This window comes from Channa argus, chromosome 21, assembly GCF_033026475.1.
Source record: "Channa argus isolate prfri chromosome 21, Channa argus male v1.0, whole genome shotgun sequence".
In the NCBI taxonomy this organism is placed as follows: domain Eukaryota; kingdom Metazoa; phylum Chordata; class Actinopteri; order Anabantiformes; family Channidae; genus Channa; species Channa argus.
This window is the reverse complement of record NC_090217.1, coordinates 10,577,854-10,600,011: the sequence shown is the minus strand read 5'-3', so window position 1 is coordinate 10,600,011 and position 22,158 is coordinate 10,577,854. Positions and strand designations below refer to the sequence as shown.

The 22,158-nt window shown below is 37.9% G+C and overlaps 1 protein-coding gene across 4 annotated transcripts in view; it reads left to right on the top strand.

The window, feature by feature from the left end:
• The window catches only part of grm8a (glutamate receptor, metabotropic 8a), a 197,878-nt gene that overhangs the window by 131,054 nt on the left and 44,666 nt on the right, over positions 1-22,158 (top strand). For all 4 annotated transcript variants that reach the window (XM_067489962.1, XM_067489961.1, XM_067489964.1 and 1 more), the window contains exon 6: positions 2,706-2,843. In XM_067489962.1, the coding sequence (XP_067346063.1) occupies positions 2,706-2,843 (138 nt within the window). The remainder of the gene's footprint in view (positions 1-2,705; positions 2,844-22,158) is intronic.

Sequence of the window (22,158 nt, the reverse complement as noted above, 5' to 3'; positions counted from 1 at the left end):
GGACATCATGGCTGTAGAGCTCAAGCACAGGATAATTTAAAGACACAGATCTAGGTACGATTACGAAAACATTTCTGCTGCGCGGGAGGTTCCCAAGATCATAGTGGCCTCCATAATTCTCAAATAGAGGAAGTCTGGGACGACCAGGCTCCTCCAAGACCTGGTCACCCGGCCAAACTGTACAATCAGGGAAGAAGCGCCTTAGTAAGAGAGGCACAGAACCTGAAAGTCACTCTGACTGAGCTCCAGAGATCCTGTGGTGAGATGGGACAAAGTTGCAGAAGGACAACTATCACTGTAGCCCTCCACCGATCTGGGCTTTATGGCACAGTGGCTAGACAAAACTGTAATTGCTGCTAAAGGTGCTTCAGCAAAGTATTAAGAAAAGGGTCTGAAAACGTATGTACTTATGTGATGTTTAAGTTTTTTTCCTTTTTTTTTTTAAGAACAAATTTACAGACTTTTCTAAAAGTCTGTCTTTACTTTGTCATTACAAGGGATTAATGTAGATTAATGAGAAAACGATTGCAATATCAGGCTGCAACCCATCAAAATTGAAAAAAGGGACGGGGGCCTGAACACATTTTGAATGCACTGTAACTTGTTCCATGGACCTGGCTTTGTGACAAATGCAAGTCAACGTTGTGTGTGCTTGTGTGCTCATGGTCTAATAGATCAAATTAAAGGGGCTTGGGGAAAAATGAGAAACAGAAAGTGAGATACACTCATGTTCTCCTCATTCTTGATCCCAGCCCATCAGGCAACAAGATTTTGCCATTAGGCTAGGGAGGATATCCTCATTTGCTCCCTGTCAGAGCTCCTTATTAGATAATTGACTCCTGGAGGGACACAAAGACGACAAGATATAAACTGAAAGTGAGGAATAGAGAGAGAGTTTATGTACAAGTTTAAATGAATCAAAGTCTGCTGGTCCACATGAGGGAACATGCTATAGGGTGTGAAGAACAGACAGAAGTTGGTTGTGAGATGGAACTCGAGGAGGGTTATCATAGAGTCCATAGCAATTAGAGTTAGCAATTTAATTAGGTAAACCATAGCCCACTTTCAAATTCAGTAATGCTGCGATGAAATCCCCAAATTATAACAAGTTTAAAATATACTGTTTTGACAACTCGAGACAGAGGTGTTGATTCCACTTGGTCATTTTTGAGGAAGGTGTTACTAAGCTATTATAATGAGAGTTGTTTCTATTGTTTTGTACAACACATTTACATAGGAGTGGCCTTGTATTATATTTACTGTACTAAATTAAAAGACTATCCAAAATCCTTATCTAGCCCTGTATTTTGTCGTTTCATTTTCCCCTATAAGGCTACTAGCAACTTAGTTTATATGAAGCTTGAAATATTACTCAAATACTTTTTTTAATTGTTGGAATTGTTTCATAATATAGAAAATATGCTTAATTGTCTTCGGGCAGAGAGATGAAAACATTCCCACCATTGTCATATATTTGCAATAAAATGAAGGTAGATGGCCTAAAGAGAGGTATAGTAGTGAACCCTAGTTTAGCTTAGCATAAAGCCAGGAGATAAAACAGCTAGGCTTGGTAGCTGCTTATGTTTGTAAGGTTGTGCTCACAAGGTGTTGCCAGATAACATGTGCTACCTGTTGAGCTATGCAGGCAGTAAAGCCACTCTACCCAGCAGTCTAACCATGAATTGTGCTACACAGGTGCACACTGCACCAATTTCCCTGACAGCAGAGGAGATTAATCAAGCTAGGTCTTGTCAGCTTTTACAGCGAGTCAGGGATGGCACAGGCTGTCCTAGTCAGTCTGATAGTCCCCAGTGTATTTCCCATCCTCTATGAGTACATGCACTGTGGTCCCCTGATCTACAGTACCAGTAGTGCTGAAAATATCACCTTAGTTTTATTAGTGAAGTGAAAATGCTTCTTTGCATTTTTGTGGGGGATACCTGAGGTCCACAGGAATAATTAAAACCATCCCATGTTTTCAAGTAGCAAACCTAGTACTTATGCTGTCAAGGGGTATATGAATAGAAATGTGACTGTAGACATTAAACAATACAGTTTTTGAATCCTTCCTTATAGACAACAAAGCTGAAATCTGTTTTCCCAATTAATTCTGGTATGAATACAGTACACGTAAAAAGTGTGATTTTGTCTTTTCTTTCACCCATGTCTTCCTCTCAACCTGGCAGCCTCTGACAGGTATTTCTATTCCTGTGAGAGGAAAAATATATTCTTCCCTGTTTTTCTCCATCTATTTGCTTATTAAATTGGACAAGTAGCCAACGTATTGTGAAAGTTCATTTCAAAATGTTTGCTCACCTTGCTCTTGGCTTCAGTATTTGATGGAAGCTTGAGTACTGGATGGCTCCATAGAAAATCAATCATATTTTAGATCCACAGGCCGTTCATAACATATGCTTTTGTTAGTCAGAATGAATTACACCACCACGAACACCTCATTTTTAGTAGCTGCAGGCTTGGTGGAAAAGAAGTCCTTATCTTCTACAGGATTTGTGTGCTCCTCACGTATTATATCATTATGCCAAATGTGGAAGGTTTTCAAAACAACTTTTGGCATTAAAATAATGCTGGTTCAGTTCTCTTCATGCACAGGTAGATGTAGTCAATGTGGATTTATAGGAGGAAAATTTCATATACTCTTTTCACTAAATGTTTTTTAATTTTTACAATCTCTTTTCTGTTAACAGCATTTGACCGGTATTTCCGTAGCCGCTCACTATCCAACAACAGAAGAAATGTTTGGTTTGCAGAATTCTGGGAGGAAAACTTTAACTGTAAACTGGGGATGCATGGCAAACGACCCGGTAGCCTCAAGAAATGCACAGGTAAGACTCTACACTTTGACTTCTCACATTTTTTGAACTGGTGTGCCCTGTGGTTTCTACCATTTGGAACTAACCAAGAAATTTGCAATGAACAAATGAATGCATTTTCTGTTTGCTTTTGTCATTAAACAATTAACTGGATTTTGTCCAGATTGCTGAGTAGTAAAAACTCAAAAAGATCAATTCCTCCAAGGTTTCTTTAGACAACAGAGGATGCAACACAGATGTTCTACAGAGCATTTGTAATGTTTGCCTTCCAACAAATTTGGCAGGCGGTCAGTTCTGATCTGTTTTCTCTCATCCCTGCATTGCATCAACTAGATCTTTGCATTTTGTTGAGTCCAATGACTCTTCTTTGCAAGGACTATTTGATGCTTGCTCTGACAATTGCGGCATCAATAACTTACATACTTTACAAAAGAACTTTGCCCTCAAAGGGAGCTGTCTTGCTGGATTTTTTCAATTAGCTCAAAGATTTGTTTAAATTTACAACATTGCTTTGGATTCTCTTGGAACATCCTGGCTATGACAAATTGTCAACAGGGTTGAAAGAAAGGGTTTAATTTGTTATATGTAGTATGATCAGACATAACATTATTATTACCTGGCTTATATTGAGCAGCCCCCCCTTTTGCTGCCAAAACAGTCTTGACCCATCAAGGCATGGACTACACTAGACCTTTCATGGTATTCTGTCTATCTGTTCTATCTGGCACAAATCAGTCAATAGCAGATCCTTGTTTTTCCAGCACATCAGATGTTCGATTGGATTGAGATCTGGATAATAAAGTCCACACCTCAAAATCGTGTTTCTTCAACCATTCTTGAATAATTTTTGCGGTGAAGCATCATGCATTATCCTGCTGAAAGTGTCCACTGCCATCGGGGAATGCAGTTCTCACGAAGGGGTGAACTTGGTTAGCAACATATTTAGGTAGTTGGTACGTGTCAGTGTAACTTCCATAAGAATGGCCTAAGGTTTAACAGTAGAATTAAAGCATCACACTACCTCCACTGGCTTGCTCTTTTCCCATTCATGACATAGAATACAACTCAGTAGGAACACTTGTGTACTCAAAGCTTAAAGCGACAGCAAGTATTTGCTGGAGTCCATTGTAAATATGATAATTTGGTCTCCTGCTAATGTGATTATTTGTGCCACCCTTTGCTATTCTTGCATTGTGTATGTAATACATGTTTTTAACCTGCCTTTTTCACCAGGCCAATCATTTGATCTGATGTATAAACTGTGTGCCTTTGGCTGTGTTAGTATGTTACATTAACTTATGTTTTTAGACTTTACATGTTCGTAATCATAAACATAAGATCATTCCAATTTACGTTTTGCATGATGTTGTGGCACAGTAATTGAGCCTGTATGATTTTTGTGTGTGTGTAACAGTATGTATCCGACTGGTGCCTGCCATTTGTTCGCATAATTAGGTTTGTAAGGGCTGTGACTCCTATTGACTGTCTATTACTAGCCTGGGCATCTGTGTATGTAGGCGTGTATTTGTCAAGGGCCCTGTAGTCATGCGACAGAGTCCATTAATTCCAAGTGCTGTGGTTCATGACCTCTAAATCATCAACACAGAAGCCAATCAGCAGCATGCTGCTCAAGGTTGTGTGGTGACACAGCTGATGGGAGGATGTGGAATCGGGTGCAATTATTGCATGGTGTTGGGCTTTAGGGAGAGACAAATAGAAGGCAAAAATACTGTCAGAAAGTACAAATAATAAATTAACAGGAGGAAAGACAAATTAGAACAGCGGGAATATTTGAATAAAGAACGAACAACACATGAGAGCACACAAACTAATAAGATGTTAAGATTGAAAAACAGATAAGGAAATTAGTAAAAACAGTTGGTTTTAAATGTGAGCCCAGGGCTTGAAATTAACACTGTCCCGTTTTCCCGGGGGCATTAAAAATAGCCCCTGGGACACAAATATTTGGGGTCCTGGAAAAATTGGGGACAATAAAGTAAATGACCTTACAGTGAACACATTTTGTTAGCTATGTTAAATAGAGCGCAGAAGTATAAATAGTATTTGTGTTCTGGCTTCATAGGATATCAATTCTTTAAGACACCAAGGGGATTAGTGATTATGAAAATATACTTCTGCAGCAGCTTCTTCTTTGCATGTATGAGCGAGGAGCTCAACTAACTGTCCCTGGCTACAGCAGAGAGGGAGCAGACAGCTTAGGTAAAGTCAAACTTACTCCTCAACTCTAGTGGACAACATCAGTGACTGCATTTACATGTTCTTAAGAAACCAAGGTACTTTGAGGAATCTGCTTTCTCTGGTAATCGAGCAACTGCATTTATATGCACTTAAGAAAACAGGTTACTGGAAATCCCTATGTACATGCAGCAGCAGAGTAACCTGATATCTCCCCTACCTCAGACATTTTGTGGAGGCATGGTGCACAGATTTTAACAGTATAGTGACAGAAAAGGTTGCTTTTCATTTTATTTTGTGTAGAGTGAGAGTGCAGGGGGACAGAAGGGAGGGGGGGGGGGGGGGGGGATGGGGAGACAAGTGCAGCTGATCCACAACTGAATTTGAAAACCTTTGCTGGAAAAGTGACTTATTTAGACTTCTATGAGACCCTTAATTATGTAAAGTTGTTTGTGTTTTAATCAATTCAACCAGTTCAAGCTAATGTGCCACAAGTTCCGGCAGACAATGAGACAGCAGCCAGCACACTTGCAGTGTAGCAGCTATAGCTATAAGCAGAGTCCTCATCATCAGCAGACAGAGGAGGACAGGGATCAGTGATAGAGACTGGTTTATGTTCATTCTTCTTAAACATCACGCAGTTTGCATTTTATTAACAGAGATGTGATGGAGTCTATGTGGTGAATTTGCTGTTGTCGGATGAATGAATGAATAAATGAATTTCCACTCAGGGGTAAGAATATGAGGTTAAAGCCAAGTCAGTCCATTCCAACAGTCCTGCACTAAATTCTCCTGTTCAGTTTTTGTTCAGACTCAGTGAAAGGTGGAGGCTTTAGTTTGTGCCCTTATTGAACTGTAGTGTAGACATGAGATGTATATATATTTACTTAGTCCTCACTGATAAAATTAGGTGGACAAAATAGTAGAAAAACTATAATAAGATAAAACCTTTTATCCGTCCCTAAGTGGGGAAATCTCCAAAAAGTGTGTATTGACATCCAATTGTCGTCTAATAAAGCATTGCTAATATCAGCTTCCATTGTAGCAAGTATAATTGTTTGCTATGCTCTTGATTATATATTTAACATTCCAACGCTGCAGACAAAGATACAGAAAGAGGTTAAATTTGGAAGTATGATTGTATTGTGATACATTTATTAATCAAAGAGTGATGACTAAAGGAAGCAGGCTATGGTGAGGAAAAATGTTACTGTAGTTGAGTTTTATTTTGTTTTTTCAGACAGGCACAGGGAATAGCTAGTAAGTAGCTGATTATGCATGCTACTAAAACAAGATATTAGACTATTTATAATGTAAAATTGTATTTTTTTAAGACTTCACTTCACTTAAAAAAATTTTATATATTAATAGAACCACGCTTCAATATCTCATCTTATTGTGGAGAGCTTTTGTTGAAGCCTCTTTCAACCTGTGTCATTAAACCGCACTGACAGAAATGCAGATATTCCATTCTAAAGCTTTCTAAATGAGGGTCATTGATAAGATATCAGACAATTTCTCTTATCTCTGGCTGATGATTATGTTATGTAGCATTTTCAGTTACTAGGATTTCATAATTATAACTTCCTAAACAGTTGGGGAAAGCATAGTTTAGCGTAGCAGGGCATGGGTGTCTCATGCCGGTGCTACATTTAATAACTTATTGTAGCTTTAAGTAAAGGTAGCAATACTACAATATAAACATGCTTCTGTAGAAATTAAAGGCCTGCATTGTTATTCACTTGAACGATGAACTTTCAAAGTAAAAGTCCTCAAAATGAACCAAAAAAATGTTAATGCATCACTGATAATGTTATTACTAAAATATATTTTAACGGAGTCGCATTTTACTGTTAAAGTACAGCTAACATGTGTCATATTCTCTTTGGCTTAGAGCATCATCTTTCATAAGTTGATCAAATGTATTTTTAATGTAGAAGCTCAATGTGTAAACTATTGCTGTAAAATGTATAGTATTCTACCCTGAATTGTAGTAAACTGTAGAGTAGCATCAAGTATTGTACTGGTATATCAAATTTACCTGAGTAACAAATTAAGATAAACATAAAAATATGAATTTCTGCATCATTGAGTCAAAAGTCAGAAAATTCATAAGCTACTGTATGTTTTAAATATTATATTTTAATATTATTGAGTCTAGATTATATCAGAACCCCATGTGGGCTGTCAGTATGAAGGCTTTATATTAGATGGACTATTAGTAGTGCAAGAATGTGTTAATTAGTTAGTTTTATTTTTTACTTATTACTTTAAATGTTGAGATAAACATCAAACACATTTTAGATCCTGTGTTGCAATTTAAAGGAGTTGTTTGGTTACCTCTGATATGCAGAATGAATGTGCCAGTATTGTGCCGGCTGATGATCAGTCCATCGTCAGCTGGGATTGTCTTTCACTACAGGACTTGTACTGTACATCACCTTGGTAAATAATACTTTTTCTCTTGCACCTGTAGGATACTCTCCTCACTTAATTCTTGTTTGAGTGAATTACATGAAGGACCTGCATATTTTATAGAAAAATACCAAGTATTAAATATTGTAGTTTTTACACAATTTATTTCAGTAGCTAATTTGTCTTGTCTGTTTAGTATAGTGACTAACACCAGAGTCACACAGAGTTGCCACCATTCTCCAGTCCAGTAAAATCATTTTAATCATTTATTTAGAGTACATTTCTCTAACTTTCATCATTTCATCTTTCATCAAGAGGATTGTAAGCACAAAAGAAAAGTGAAATCTCAGGCACTCAGACTTCTGAGTAACATAAAAAGCCTATTTCTTTTGTTTGAGAAGCTGACACAGTATACTCATTCGCACATCAGCCAGCACAATGGTGGAATAAAATGTAATCCGTGCATACACACCCTGCAGTACATACAGATAAAATTATGAATGCATGCACAACCTCAATGTTAATTGATGTGATACGTTGACACCCGATCTTCAAGCTACACTGCCCTTTTTTATAGATACAGGTGTACAGACCCCCTGTAAGTCTTTCTTTTTCTCTGAGACAAGTACATCCACAAACCTTTATTTTTAAATGGGTACACTTGAACTATAGCACTGGATTTGTCTGTGAAATAAAATTCTGATCCAGTAATGAAAAACTGTTTAAACTGTCTTCACTTAGCGATACACCACTGCAAAATAAAGTTAAATACAACATTCCAGGATTGTGAGTTGGTCAGAGCAGTAATGATTCTGTTTAACCAAATGCAGCCGTATCACCTGATGTAAACAACGATGCCTCAGAAAATCTGCGTGTATTTTACATGTTGCTTTCATGGTTGTTGGGAACTGGGACATCAGAGCAGGACCTGCACCTGATTTGAGTAAAACTGTCGTAAAATTTTGAAGCCTGAAATGTAAATACATTCATATCAAATACATGACAGATTGCAGATGTAATTGGTTTCAGTGTTACAATTTACAACCACTCCCAGGTCATAGCCACAATTTTGCACACCAACTAGTCGCTTTGTGCCTATAATCCCATCAAGCTCTACCGGATGGACGCACCACTCCTTGCATGAAATGAATGGGTGGCAGCAGCTCCACCCAGCCTGCCACACTGTGACACTGGATGACCTCTCAAATCATCACATCCCTGTGCTGTGGAACCAGTATCTTTCTGATCTGTGTCCATTCCACCTGTGAATGGCACTAGTTGTGACAGGAATTATAATCCTTTAGTACAAGCAGAGCAATTAAGGTGCAGTATAAAGTGCATTGTTCTGTTTTCCTCTTTTGTGCCAGTTGGTACTTGAGGAAATGACACCAATGTTTTGTCTTTTTTTGAGTGTGTATTTTGTTGAATGTCAATTTTTATTAACCTTGTCTCTGCCTGGCCTTTTCTCTTCTTGTTTGTCTACATGTCCTTTTCAGTTTGATTTAGGTTAAAAGGGCTTTACGGGGGTCTGTATTTACAAAGCACTGGATGAGTACTGTATTATAATTTAAGTCAGCCAATCACCTCAAAGTATTAAAACTGCAAGGACAATTCATTTGTTGCTGTGCTTTGAAGAAATTTGTGTTTAACATCAAACAAGGATATCGGATATGATTAAAATTTCAGGTTTCATTTTATAGTAATTTCTTCTAGATACATTAACAAACATAGAACATGGCACCATTTTTAGCTAATAACAATGGTTGTGTATTGTCATTGTCTTACTGCTGATGAAGTGTTTGTATCATTTGGTATGGCCTCTGTATCTCTGCTCAAATGGTGGATTGCTGACATGCTCGGTGTATGTTGCTCAGTACACTCCTGGTTTCTTTTTTCAGGACATTGTTGTTTGTTTTGGTTTATTGTATTTAGGTATAAAAACCATCAAATAACTGAACTAAATCTGAAATTTTGAACATAATTAAAATATCCATGATTTAATTGTAAACTTAAATTTCCCCAGTTTAGAGCTAAAACAAATTAATTTGCTACTTCAATACTTGGATGGTGTTAAATAATTAAAAAAAAAGAAATTTTGGAAAAAGCTTTAACAGTAATATTTAATTGTCACATTAAAAAAATTTGGTTGGAATTGTTGGTTAGAATGTGTTCACTTTCAGTTACCAAAGGGGGTACTCAAAGAACCTCCCCACTCAATCTATGACTCTAACCTTTTTTTCCCATTTTCTTATTTAATTTATCTCAGTTATATTATAAAAATAACTTGTTCTCACTTCCATTGGAGAGTTTTAGTTAAAGCCTAGATTCTTCACATCATCACAGAAACTACTCTGCTAAATCATTTTGTTGCATTTCATTGTGAATGCGGCACAAAAGTAAGCTAGATCAATAAATGAGGCAGATCGTTGCATTAGTGCTTACATTCAGTAGCACAGTTATGATCTCCTCATAGGGCTATTTGTAATTTTTTGTAAAGCTTTTGTAATGTATATTTTATGCAGCTGTTTAATTTGCTCTAGCATGGCTTATTATGGATGAATTCATGGCTGCATGCTGGTTTTAATGGGTCCAATAACACTCATTCTGAGGTCTTTCTCCCCTACTCAATGGGGGGGATGCACAGTGCAAATACTGTACAGGCAGTGAATAGCAAACCAAGCAACACACACTAAATTCCACTTGAGGGAAATTTTGACATTGAAATTGAAATGTTGCCATACTGTTCGGACGATAAGACCATTTACTAAATTAAATGGCCAACAGACTGCATCACACAATTTTCTACCACTGTGTTTGCACGAGTTAACGCATAAATTTAGATCTGTTCTAAAAAAATATCAAGTAAAAGGTCTCAGCCAATGATTTTGCTTTACCATTAGCCAGGTCCAAAACTATTATTCAGATAAGAATAAGGTGGTTTGAGACAAAGCATGTGCATTCAGAGTACAAACTGTCTTGGGGCCACATTACTGTACATCCTTTTGCAGCAGCCTGTTGTAAGTTCTGTTGTAAATTCCTTCCGACATGTACTTAATGGACAAACCCTTTCAGACAGTCATGTATTTATTTTTCACATCCCACACATGCATATCTGAGGCTTTACATTTCCCCAGTTTAACATAAAAAATTAATAATTTACGGAGTGTTGTTCATGGAAACGTATCATCCAAAGGGTAATAAGCAATAGTTTTATGCATTTGATTCCTGAACACAGTGTTTTGATCCAACTGTAATCTGTGGGAACACTTTTTTTTTATTGTTGTAGTGTTACAAAAAGAAAAAAAAACAAGCGCAACTCTTACGATTTGAAATTTGCGTTCGTATAATGTGATTAGTAGTTTAAAAAGGATTAATTATTCATCTCTGTTTTCTGGCCACTTACATGTTGTCTGCAAAGTTTTCATCCACACTAGAGATGTGTGTATGCATGAGATGCACCATTCCAGTTAATTAGATACTGACTTAGCCCAAGATGCAAACATTTACCCTCACACACAAACTCACGTTCACTTCAAATAGACCATATCCTAACGAGGACGTCGGGAGGAAGGAGTTATTAGGCTCGCAGCCTGGATAAACTGCTCATTCCCAGTGTGAAAAGGCCTCTGGGCTTAACAGACTGAAAGATGTAGACAAACACAGATGGAAAGCTTGATGGACAATTAGAGACTGACAGTAATAGACAGACAGACTGCAGACTGTGAGACAGGCTGCAGCAGGCAGACAGTATTTTAGTCTGTAGTTTTCAGTAGGTGAGATGAATTGTCATTTAACAGTCAAATTAAACCGCCATAACGCTGTACTTATATTTGTGTGTATGTATGCGTGTGTAGGACTGCTGATTGACGACACAGTCATACAAGCATACAGAACATGCATGTAATTTGTATCTTGATTTTCATGCGGAGCAGCTTTTATCTGTGTAGATGTGTATGAAGCTGCTGGTTACCATCATAAGTAGTCCTGTTGAGCTACCCATCTGTCACTGTTAAGTCACAGACACATGCACAGAGTAATCCATCTTGAGCAGGTCCAGGGGACCCACTGCTCACTGTGGCCCTGCCACACATCACTTTGTCACTTGCACACACTCCAAAGCCCAGCCAATATGGATACAAATAGAAAACTACTGCGGCAAAGAAGGGAAGACTTACACACACATTTACAAAGTTATTGTAGTTGAAAGAACCAAGGAAATTCACAGTAAATTGTTATAGTGAAGATGTTTGCAATATAATAATTTTTTGAGTCAGATATTCACCATTAATTTATCTTTATTATTCATTTTAAATTAGATGGCCAAAACCACATCAACCTCAATTATAAGAGTAGCATTATCATTATTAGTGATATTATTAGTATAATTGTAGCGATACATCTGCAACAGTGAAGAACACATTCCTTTTCTGCAGTGTTGGGAGTCATCTTTTTTCAAAATACTGAAATGAATGCAGCTTAGTTTATTTACTCCACCAGCTTTGACTGAAATGTTGCTGCATTGTGTGTTACTGGCTTGTTTGTCACAGCAGCACCACAGTTCATGGGTCTGCTTCGCTAACATTAGTCTGCTGGTAATTAGGTGTATTTACTAAACCCACCACCAACACCTTAGAGGATTTTGAAGCCACTAAAATGTGCTTTAAATGTTCACTATGACAATGAAGATGAACTGCAGTACCAGCTAATCATAGTGTTGTTCATGTTGCAACGTGGCCTTGTGGTTGAGTTCCGCCTTTTCTATTCTGTCAACATCTTTACAAAACCTTTAACATTTGTGGATCATTTCAGAATTGAAAACATTTTTGAAAATTTGCACATGTAGATTTTCTAGCCACGTATCTGTCTAAATTTTAGTTCTGGGCAAGCAGCCTATAGTGTTTATTTTAGCCTTTTTCTTTTTTCCTTCTTTTTTTTTAAAGAACAAAACAGTGTTGATAATACTGGCATGAACTGGCATGACCAAACTAAACTGTTCCAGCAGGTAAAATGAGGGACAAAACTATGAAAATACAGTTCTAAACACAATTGTTGTTGTCAGTGGTTTTATTGGTACCAAGGGTGAGCGAACAGATGATCAATTCTTGTTCTAATAACTTTCCAGAATGTGCAGCAAAATAGCAGGTGTCTGTATTTGTTACTGCATGAATCTGAGCACAAACATTTCTGAATGCACTGTTGGTTGTTGCAGGTTAGAGAGAACAAATACTGCTGTACTAATGCAATTTTATGGTTCCTATTCTCTTAAACAGTACCAGTTTTCTGAATTGTGAGTCTCCCCCTTCCTCTCTTCTTTTTTCCGTGTATTTGTCCACTACTCTTTTGTGTGATTCAGTTTTATTTGTCTTTCCCCTCTGCCATTATCATGCTCTTTCTGTGTCTTCGCATGTTTCTTTCTTCTCTGTCCTTGTGTGTGTTTTAAGGGAGGCCTGCTGACGTAAAACGCATTCATTCAGCGACACAAATAAGAAATTTAGTTTATTTGTTCACATGAAAGCTGTGCAGGCGAGAGATTAGGAAGAGTGGACTGACAAAGGAAATTTTAAAAGTTTAAGGCAGCAATAGAGTGAGCAAGTGAATACAGGTTGTGCCAGGACAGTGATTCAGCATATTATGAATAATGACTAATAAATAATTTATATTAGCTGTGTGTACTATCAGCAGTAATATATACTTATAATAATGTAGAGATGTAATATGTATTAGGCACCTATGTCAGTGGCATTGCATCGATCATAAAAAGTGGTGTTCTAAAGAGAATTCCTTTTTATGAAGCCAAAAACGCTCTAGCTGCAGTCTGCTGGGTGGCTGGAGGAGAGGGGGGAGTAGATGTAAGAGGATAAGAACGTGCCAGCAGGCTCAAAAAGATCTGTTCATTCAGTAAATAACCCCGACAGCAAGAGCTACCATCATTCAGTTGTTAAAAGAAAATACTAGTTTAGATATTGGATAAAAATGATCTTGTCTTAATCATCATTTCCATCAGAAATAGTATAGTTACAGTATATATTCAAGTTGATAATTTAGATCTGCGCAAGTTGCATCATTATAAGTAAAATAATCAATGTGAATGCCAAGTTAATGAAGTTAATGCCAGAATGTAAGGCCACGGTGTTATTTTTGTCTCTTCCATCTTTAATTGACTGTCTGTCTTGCAAAAAAATGCCAGAAAGCAAACTGATTAAAACTGAGCCACAGATTTGATTCACATGAAAATTAATACCAGTCAACATGCAGATACATTTACTAAGGACAGATTCCATTTGTGCTTAAAACAAATTATTTAGTTGAAATATATGTTTTGTGGGTGCTGATTAATAGCAAGTTTCTTTGAATAATTGTGTCAGTAAAAAAAAAAAAAAAAAAAAATTGTAATTACTTTATATATGTGAACCAGCCAGTCCTCATTCTGGCTTTAAATGTTGCTGCCAAACTCCTTATGGGAGCACTCAAACATGACCACATCTCCCCCTTCACTGGTTTGCAGTTTGCTACACAATTGATTTTTAAGGTCTTACTACTTGTTTTTAAGTCACTTAATGGGTCAGCTCCTTCCTACCTCTCCAAGCTCTTACATCCCTACACATCCTCCAGAGTACTCAGGCCCTCTGACCAGATGCCCTTGGTTGTTCTGAGGTCTGAACTGAGGCTCAAATGAGGCCATGCATTTGCAGTAATGGCTTCTAAATTGTGGAACAATCTACCCCTCCACATTAGAGCTGCGCCAACACATCCAACCTGCAATGCCAGATAAAAACATGTTTCCTTGGCTTTCAAACCTAGCTATGGTATCTTTCCCTTTATTTTTGCTCTCGGTTTCTCCACGCTTGTCTCCACGATGTGATTCACTTCTTTATTCATGTAAGGATCAGCACTTGTTCAGGTCATGTTCCATTGTAATTGTGCCTATAAGTAAATTATGAATACATTTTAGTGATATCCCAAATTATATTTTCACTGAGCCAACGTGTGAAGTTTAACTGGTCAAGGTCTGCGAAAACTGCAGTTTAAGCACTGCCCTTAATACACAGAGAAACTGGCAAACACTGTTGTAAAGATCTATAAATGGTAAATGGTCAGCGCTTTACACTGCTTCTCATTCACCCATTCGGATTCTCACTAACACACCGATGGGGGAGCTGCTATGCAGCTGGCTAACACTCACCCAGAGCAGGTTGGGGTTCAGTGTCTTGCTTAAGTAAACTTCGACATGTGATCTGAGGAGCCAGGGATCAAACCAGCAACTGGGGGGATTGGTGGATAACCGCTCTACCTTCCTGCGCCACAGTCGCCATACCATAATTGTAGTTGTATGTTCTTTGCAACAAGGGGTTGCTGCTGACGTTTTATGTGCCTGTAGCTGTCTGTATCATTGACTCTTGCATTGCTCTATCCTAGCAATGGCGATCTTATTTAAACCGATTGATGATCAAATATGAAAATATATTTTTCCAGCCAGGTGTTGTCTGGCTGGACAAAATATTTTTTATTTTTTATATTCAATATTTACATATGTGGTCATAAACGGAAAACTGATTGATTGCAGTAACATTTTCTACAATTGATGCTTGATTTTCTTGACTTTGTATTGACCCAGCTGTTGGTTGTAGACTCGCATAACAACTCTCTACCTGACTGATATTCAAATTATATTTGACATTGATATTTGGCATTGATCCTCGATTCCTTGTGCACCAAATTTAGGGACCAATTATGGACTGAACACACACACACACACAAACACAGTCTGTGAGGGGAACAGGCACTTTTTCTATGCTTCATATTATGACAAAGAAAGGAAAACATATTTAGGCAAAATAGGTGCATATGTGGTGTTATAACAAAAATATATAAACAATTTTGAACTATCATCTGGGCATCATTCCCTGATCCTGTCACCTCCCTGATGTCTGTCAGATATCTTTGATAAATGAGAGAAAAGCTAATGAAGCCACCTTTATGTAAATGGATTCATTACTTTGTGAAATTAGTTTGCATTATTTTAAGATGTATACATATGTGTGTGTGTTTATTTATAAATAAATAAAAGCCTACCTGAGAATAGCAAACTTCCTGTACTGTACGTGACAGGAGTGCTGAAGGAGAGAATTGAACGTGTTCCTAATTGATATTTAATTAAGGAGCTTGTCCATATCATTAGTCTGTCATCCATGGTCCCATCAATCACGCTGTGTGTAAAACTTGGCTGGCACGCTCGTCCATGAAGGCATCCATCAAGGCACTTAGCCAGTCAGTGTAGTTGCTTTAGCTCCACCTCACTGCCTTAATGTATTAGTTTGTGTTTGTCTTGGACACATTGGCTACACTAGCAAGGCAGTGAAGCACATATGTGAGTGATTCTCTGGCATTCAGCTAATAATGAAGACCTGGCAAATAAGCCAGTGGTTATGCTCCATGACTTTTGATTTTTGTTTGAACTTGCATTAATGGTGGCATGTATAATAAAGCCTGCAACAGTATAGTGGGTGGGCAGCCACTCTACCAACTGGGTGGAACACAGTGGATGTTTTTGAATGTCATGCTACATTTATATTGTAGCTTTAAGATATATTAATAGTAGTCTTGTCACGCTAACCGTTGAAATATTAGGTTAAAAAATACAAGAAAAGTTTTATTAAATTTTATATATGACTGTTACACATGCAGTAAATTGCCCAACATCTATTACAAAAAGAAATAAAGTCCCTCTAATCGCTGACAAATATCCTATGCTTTAAAGAGCACATAAGGGCAGATAATAACATTTTGTTTTTATTTACACTAGTTTTATGTGTCCTTTAGGAGGCCAGAAGAAGTTATCATCTTCAGCTACTTCTACAAAGTTAGGTTTTAGCACTTCACCTCTGCTCTTAAGGTTGTGTTTGGATTGATGTTACCTCATGTTATCCTAGTTCTCTTGCCAGTGTGAGTCATAGCACTATGGCACTACCTCTGCATTGATGTTGAAGTGCCAGGTCAGATGATTCAAGTAGAATGTGATGGAGTTTAAGAGGAATTTGAAGAGATCTATTAAAAAAAAAAACTTTCCATTTTGAATGAGGATAATGATGAAAAATGCCACCGATGCTTAATCTTCAAAGACCTCTCTAAAGTACTCGATCCCAGCTGTAGAACTTTCAAAGACTTTTCAGTTTACATCTTCGGCTACCATTGAGTTTGTAATGGCAGGTGTCACAAACTACAAATGGCTGATTATCTCAATTTCAAACAAAACTTTGATGATGAGAGCATTTTTGAACAAAGTTCCATGCCTGTGACTTTTATGACCAAGATGAGTAATGCGTTTGCATAGATCTAGGAACAGATCACAGCGCTCTGCCTGCATGCCTCTGCAACAAGAACAATCAACCACAAAATGTGGAAATGACTTTCAGGCAGATACGAAGATGATTGTGTCCTCGTGCAGTATTTGGATTAGTTATGTTTTATAGGAAATAAGTTACCTTTCATCTGTAGTTCTGAGTTTTTCAAGTCTTCTATTTATTTATTATTTTTCTTTTTTCACTTTTGAGTACAAATCCTTTCTTAGTAAGCAGCCAACCAGCCAAGCTGCATGCGGTCTCTGATGTCATTAACAGCGAGCAGAAAGGCTGAATTTAATTTAGCAGCTGCTTGCTGGAAAATGGAATAGAGTGTAATGTGTATACCGACAGGGTGCATATTAATATACAAATATTTCTCTCTGTGTGTCTCTGCCACCATCTTAACCTTTATCCCTGTTTATCTGTTCCGCTTTTCTCATGTTTTTACAAAGATATAAATAAAAGACGGCACTGTAATGAATACCAAGTATTATGTTCGCACATTAAAGGCTCAGTTAGAGCTGTCTTTTTATTTTGCACCTGCACACACTTTGTGGGGATATGAAATAACTAGATTTGTGGCCACTTCATTGATGTGATGAGCTGTTAACTGGCTGCAGACAATGAGCAGAAAGATCCAATAAAACCTGTATTGTATTGTACTCTTCACACACTCAGACCCACACACACAAATACACACTTTCACCCTGTTCTCTGGTACCACACGTGATGCAATCCCTGGAAACACTCAACCACCACTCAACAGCGCCACTCATTTAACTGTCTCAAGGCAGAATTGCATTTTCTTGCGATCTGCTGATTAATGATGCATTGTGTCGTTTCACATCTCATAAGAGCAGCAGAGAGAAATTCTCATCATCTCATGACACATTGATCTATGGCTTAGTACAACACTTTGTTTTACTTTTTCCTTTTGAATTGCAATGTGCTCAAATGCTGAATACAAACAAGCATGCACACTTACCGGTGTATGAGGGGGGGGCGGGGGAAGATGCTGGCTTGTGCAGGAAGACACATGGAGTTTTGACTGTGATCAGTATCCTGATATCCTGACACAGCAGTGACAGACCTTCTGTCTTTAACCTTTATTTCTTACTCCTTATAAAACAATGTTTTGATGCTTTAGCCCAGTTTTGAGTTTTCCTTAACTGAGTATTGAACTTGCTTTATGTAGTGACCAAAACGTTAGCAGCTTCATTATCACATTGCATTTACCTGCTAGTGGAGGTTTCATTTTAGCCAACACAAGTACTGCGACAAAGTCTTAAGACATTCAGAATGTAAGTGTAATACCTGCAGTTAAACCACAGTTCCTTTCTTTATAGAGATATCATGAAATTATTTGTGTTGATCTTATAGACAGAATACGTTTGCTGTCATTTTTCCCCATCAGTTTACACTAAATACTTCCTAATGACAATGTGAAATCATGTTTTTAGAAAAGTTTGCAAATGCATTAAAGCTAAAGCCTAAGTATTCCAACCTTTAATGTAGTACTGTGTATAACCCCCTTTGTCGGCAATTACACAGTTGAGTCTCGATAAGCTCACTGAATTCGGACAGTAAAGCCATTCCTTCTAGTAGATCCTCTCAAGCTCCATCTGATTGAATCTTTCCATCAAAAGGTCTCTCCTCAGATGGTTTTATAAGGTTTAAGTCTGGGCTTTGGCTTAAACACTCAAGGACAGTCAGAAACTTCGCCCAATGTCGTCTTAGGTTTCGGGTCATTGTCATGCTGAAAAATGAATCAACGCTCCAGTTTAATTGACTGACATGATCTAAATAAATGTCAAAATACAGCTTCTGGTTTCTGTCATGCTGTTAAATGCATTAAATATGCAAATGTAGTTGCAACTCATTCGGCCACATTCTTAAACAAATATGAATACTGAGCACAATATGATGGACTGTGGAGTAGTGAAATTTCTTTTTGGAAATTAATTTAAAAATGTCTCTAAATGTTTTAATACGTTATTTTGCGGTCACAATTAGAATCCATTGCAGCAGATATAGGTTCATGTTTACTACAGTCTGTTTTATGTTAAGGCCTAAGTTACAGTGATACCCAGTTCAAGACTTCATGGGGTATATTTTGGATTTGAAAAAGATTAATTTTGGGTGCAGTATCACATTAATGCCTCCCATGTGTTATGTGAAAGTACGTTACTGTTCAAGCATTTACTAATTAATGTCTTGTTTAGCTTTATTTATGGACTATTAGCATAATTAGGTCTGTGATTATGGCAGGGCATTATGCAGTCAGCTCAAGGGCCTTTTGTTGATTAGTGAGACCATATAGAGATGTTTCTCTATGCTATGTTCTCTGGCACTAATAGGTTTTGCTTTCTGCTGTATGTGGCACAGATTCCCTGGTGCTTTAATCCATATGTTTCACTTTGCTGTCATGCTGTGTAATAGACGCATGATATATTAGCACCTAAATAGTCATGGAGTATACAGGCCTTAAATACAAGTGATACTTTACTGTTATATGTTTAGAGCAGTGCAGTATCATACATTTATGAATGTGTGTGTGTTTGTGTGTTAAAGCAATAAGCCATAGTCACAACTTCTCTTGGTTTTCATGTAGAAAGCTAATTATAGAAGTATTCACATTAGAAAAGATAATTTTTTGCGGAAGTTATACTTTAAAAAGAAAAAACTAAATATATGATGCCAACATAACAAGGAATAACAATAAATAAGGATCAACAGTGGAAAGCTTTTCCGTTAAGTAAGGTCGTATGGTCCTCAAAAGGTCCTCGGCCAAAAATGTGGGGGTCATCATCATCATCCCAAATGCAGCGGCTCGCCTCATTTTTAACCAGCCAAAAAAGACCCATGTCACACCACGCTTCAGATATCTACACTGGCTTCCTGTAGCTGCTCGCATCAGGTTCAACGAGCTACCAAACTCTGCACGCTCAGCTGAATCTCTCCCAATATTCAAAAAACTGCTGAAAACGAACTCTTCTGCGTCTTCCTATGCACTTAAATCTCTTTCTCGCACTTGCATCTCGTGAACTGTGAACACGTTTCTGATAGGACTTTGCTTTGATGTTTTCTCCTTGACTTAGATTTTTGCTTGCCTTGTACCTCACTTGTAAGTCGCTTTGGATAAAAGCGTCTGCTAAATGACTAAATGTAAATGTAAAAGCTGGTGCAGTGGAGGTCATGCCTGAAGTTGCCTATCGCCAAAAACGGTGCATGTAAATGATGCTTAGGTTAGGCTTAGGTTTCTCTAAGCTCCAAAGCCAGATGGAGAGGGATGTAAATTTAAAAAAATCTACAAAAGCATGCCCTGCCACAGAGATTAGACATCTTTCAATAATGGGTTTGTAACTGTTCTGAAACCAAGATCAAAATTGCAGCACAAATGTCCACTGTCTTGGGTCTGTTTTCCAGAACCACAATTTAACCCCCCACCCCCTCTATCCACTACCACCCTGCTGCAGACATATCTCCTGGAAGTGCTGGAAGCCTCCTACATATGAATAGCAGCTCCCTGAAGCTCAAAAATGTAATACATTATCCCATAAATCTGATATTTTCTTTGTTCTTGGTGTATGAGGAACTATCACTTACCTTTGAGGGCAGGCTTTACATTTACAAAGCAGCAATGTACCTCTTTAGAGGGCATAATGTGGGCTGTCTATCACAGTTAGTGCTGCAAGGCATTTAGGGACATTACAAACTGTGGGACACCCGTGTTTCACTCAGAGCCCTGTAGCGTTTAGTGTTCCAATTTGATGTTGATTAAAAACAAAACTAAAGTAGAGATCTGAACCAAGCTGTGGCTCAAAGAATTGAGGTTTGACATGAGCTGTGGATTTGGAGCATCATTTCACCCCTACTCAGTGGTCTGAGTTGGAAGAGGCCACTATTTCATTCACAAAAAGGCAGTTTTCTAACATGATGATTTAACTTGACAAAGAGATTTCACACCAAAAAGAATAAAAAAAAAGGGTAGGTATTTCTAAATACTTGCAGGCAAATTAATTTATTTCACCCTATAGCTTAAATGGTTAATCTGTACTTTTTTTTTTAAATTGGTGCTCTGTATACACTTAAGTGCTGCTCAGCTTACATGAAAATCTACATTCATTGTATTGATCATCACTTGCCCAGAGATAAGGGACAAGAGCAGTAAGAGACTTGCAATTGGATCAATCAACACAGTTAACCAGCTTGTTAGCTGCATTAGCCTCAACCTGCTGCACTTATATATTGCTTTTTGTTTCGGACAGACACTAGCCTGGTAGCCATCCCAATATAGTTTTCCCTGTCATCCTGCTTCGCTGCAGGCTTTTGACTTGTCTTAGTAGCATCAATCACATTACTAAGGCTGTTACCAGAGTAACCCTAGGGCATGACAAGACTTTTAAACCAGGAAAAAAACCTTCAGTTGTATTAAAACTGACACCACAAAAAAGCTGTGGTTTATAACATATTTTTATGCTTTTAAAAACAGGTGCACCTACAGGAAACTAAGTGAAGGTTATATTAATCAATATAGTTTTTTGGTGACTGGCAGGAAATAAAGATAATTAAATATAGATTTGGCCAAGATGTTAGAAAACTGGGCTTAAGGCCAGATTTTCCACAGCTAATGAGAACAGCTCTCCCCTCTTACAGGGACCACTGAGGTGAGAATGTGTGTAATTATGAATGTTGCGCAGGTTGCTGGCCAAAAGGTGAATGCCTTCTCTGGATACGTAAAGGTTACCTGGTTTTCTAATGAACTGTCACATTAAAGGCAGTAATACACAAAGCAGCATGTTTGCCTACTCAGATGAGCAGCAGATGTTTTTTTTTATGCCTTTGGCTGGGAAACTCTAGATTTGATCCTCATTCTCAGTGTGTTGCCTTGCCTTTTACCATATTTTGATCACACCGTGGCCTGCTGGATCACAACCATGTGTGCTCATGAAATCATATATTGCTTCAATAAAACCAGCTTCAGAATTTATAGACACTAAGATGCAGATTTGGATAGGCAGCATAAAAAGTGCAGCTTTAACACCCCTGTGCACGTCTCTTACAGACATACATACCAAACACCTGGCAGCCCTCTAACCGTGGATTGGATTTCATTCTCAGGACCACATTAATTCCTCATGGATGATCATATTGATTGAAGGGGGCCTCTGGTGTTGTTAATTCAGCTCAGGCCAGATGGGTTTTAATTCAGTTTGTGTTGCCTGAAGGTGACTGCTGCTTGTAAGAAATGGGTGAATAAAGTCAAGAAAGATAGTGGGGAGGGGAACAAGAATGATGGAGGGAAGTGGAGAGCATGAAAATATGCTGAATGAAAGGAGGACAGAAAGAGGTGAAAAAGAACAACTGAGTGGATT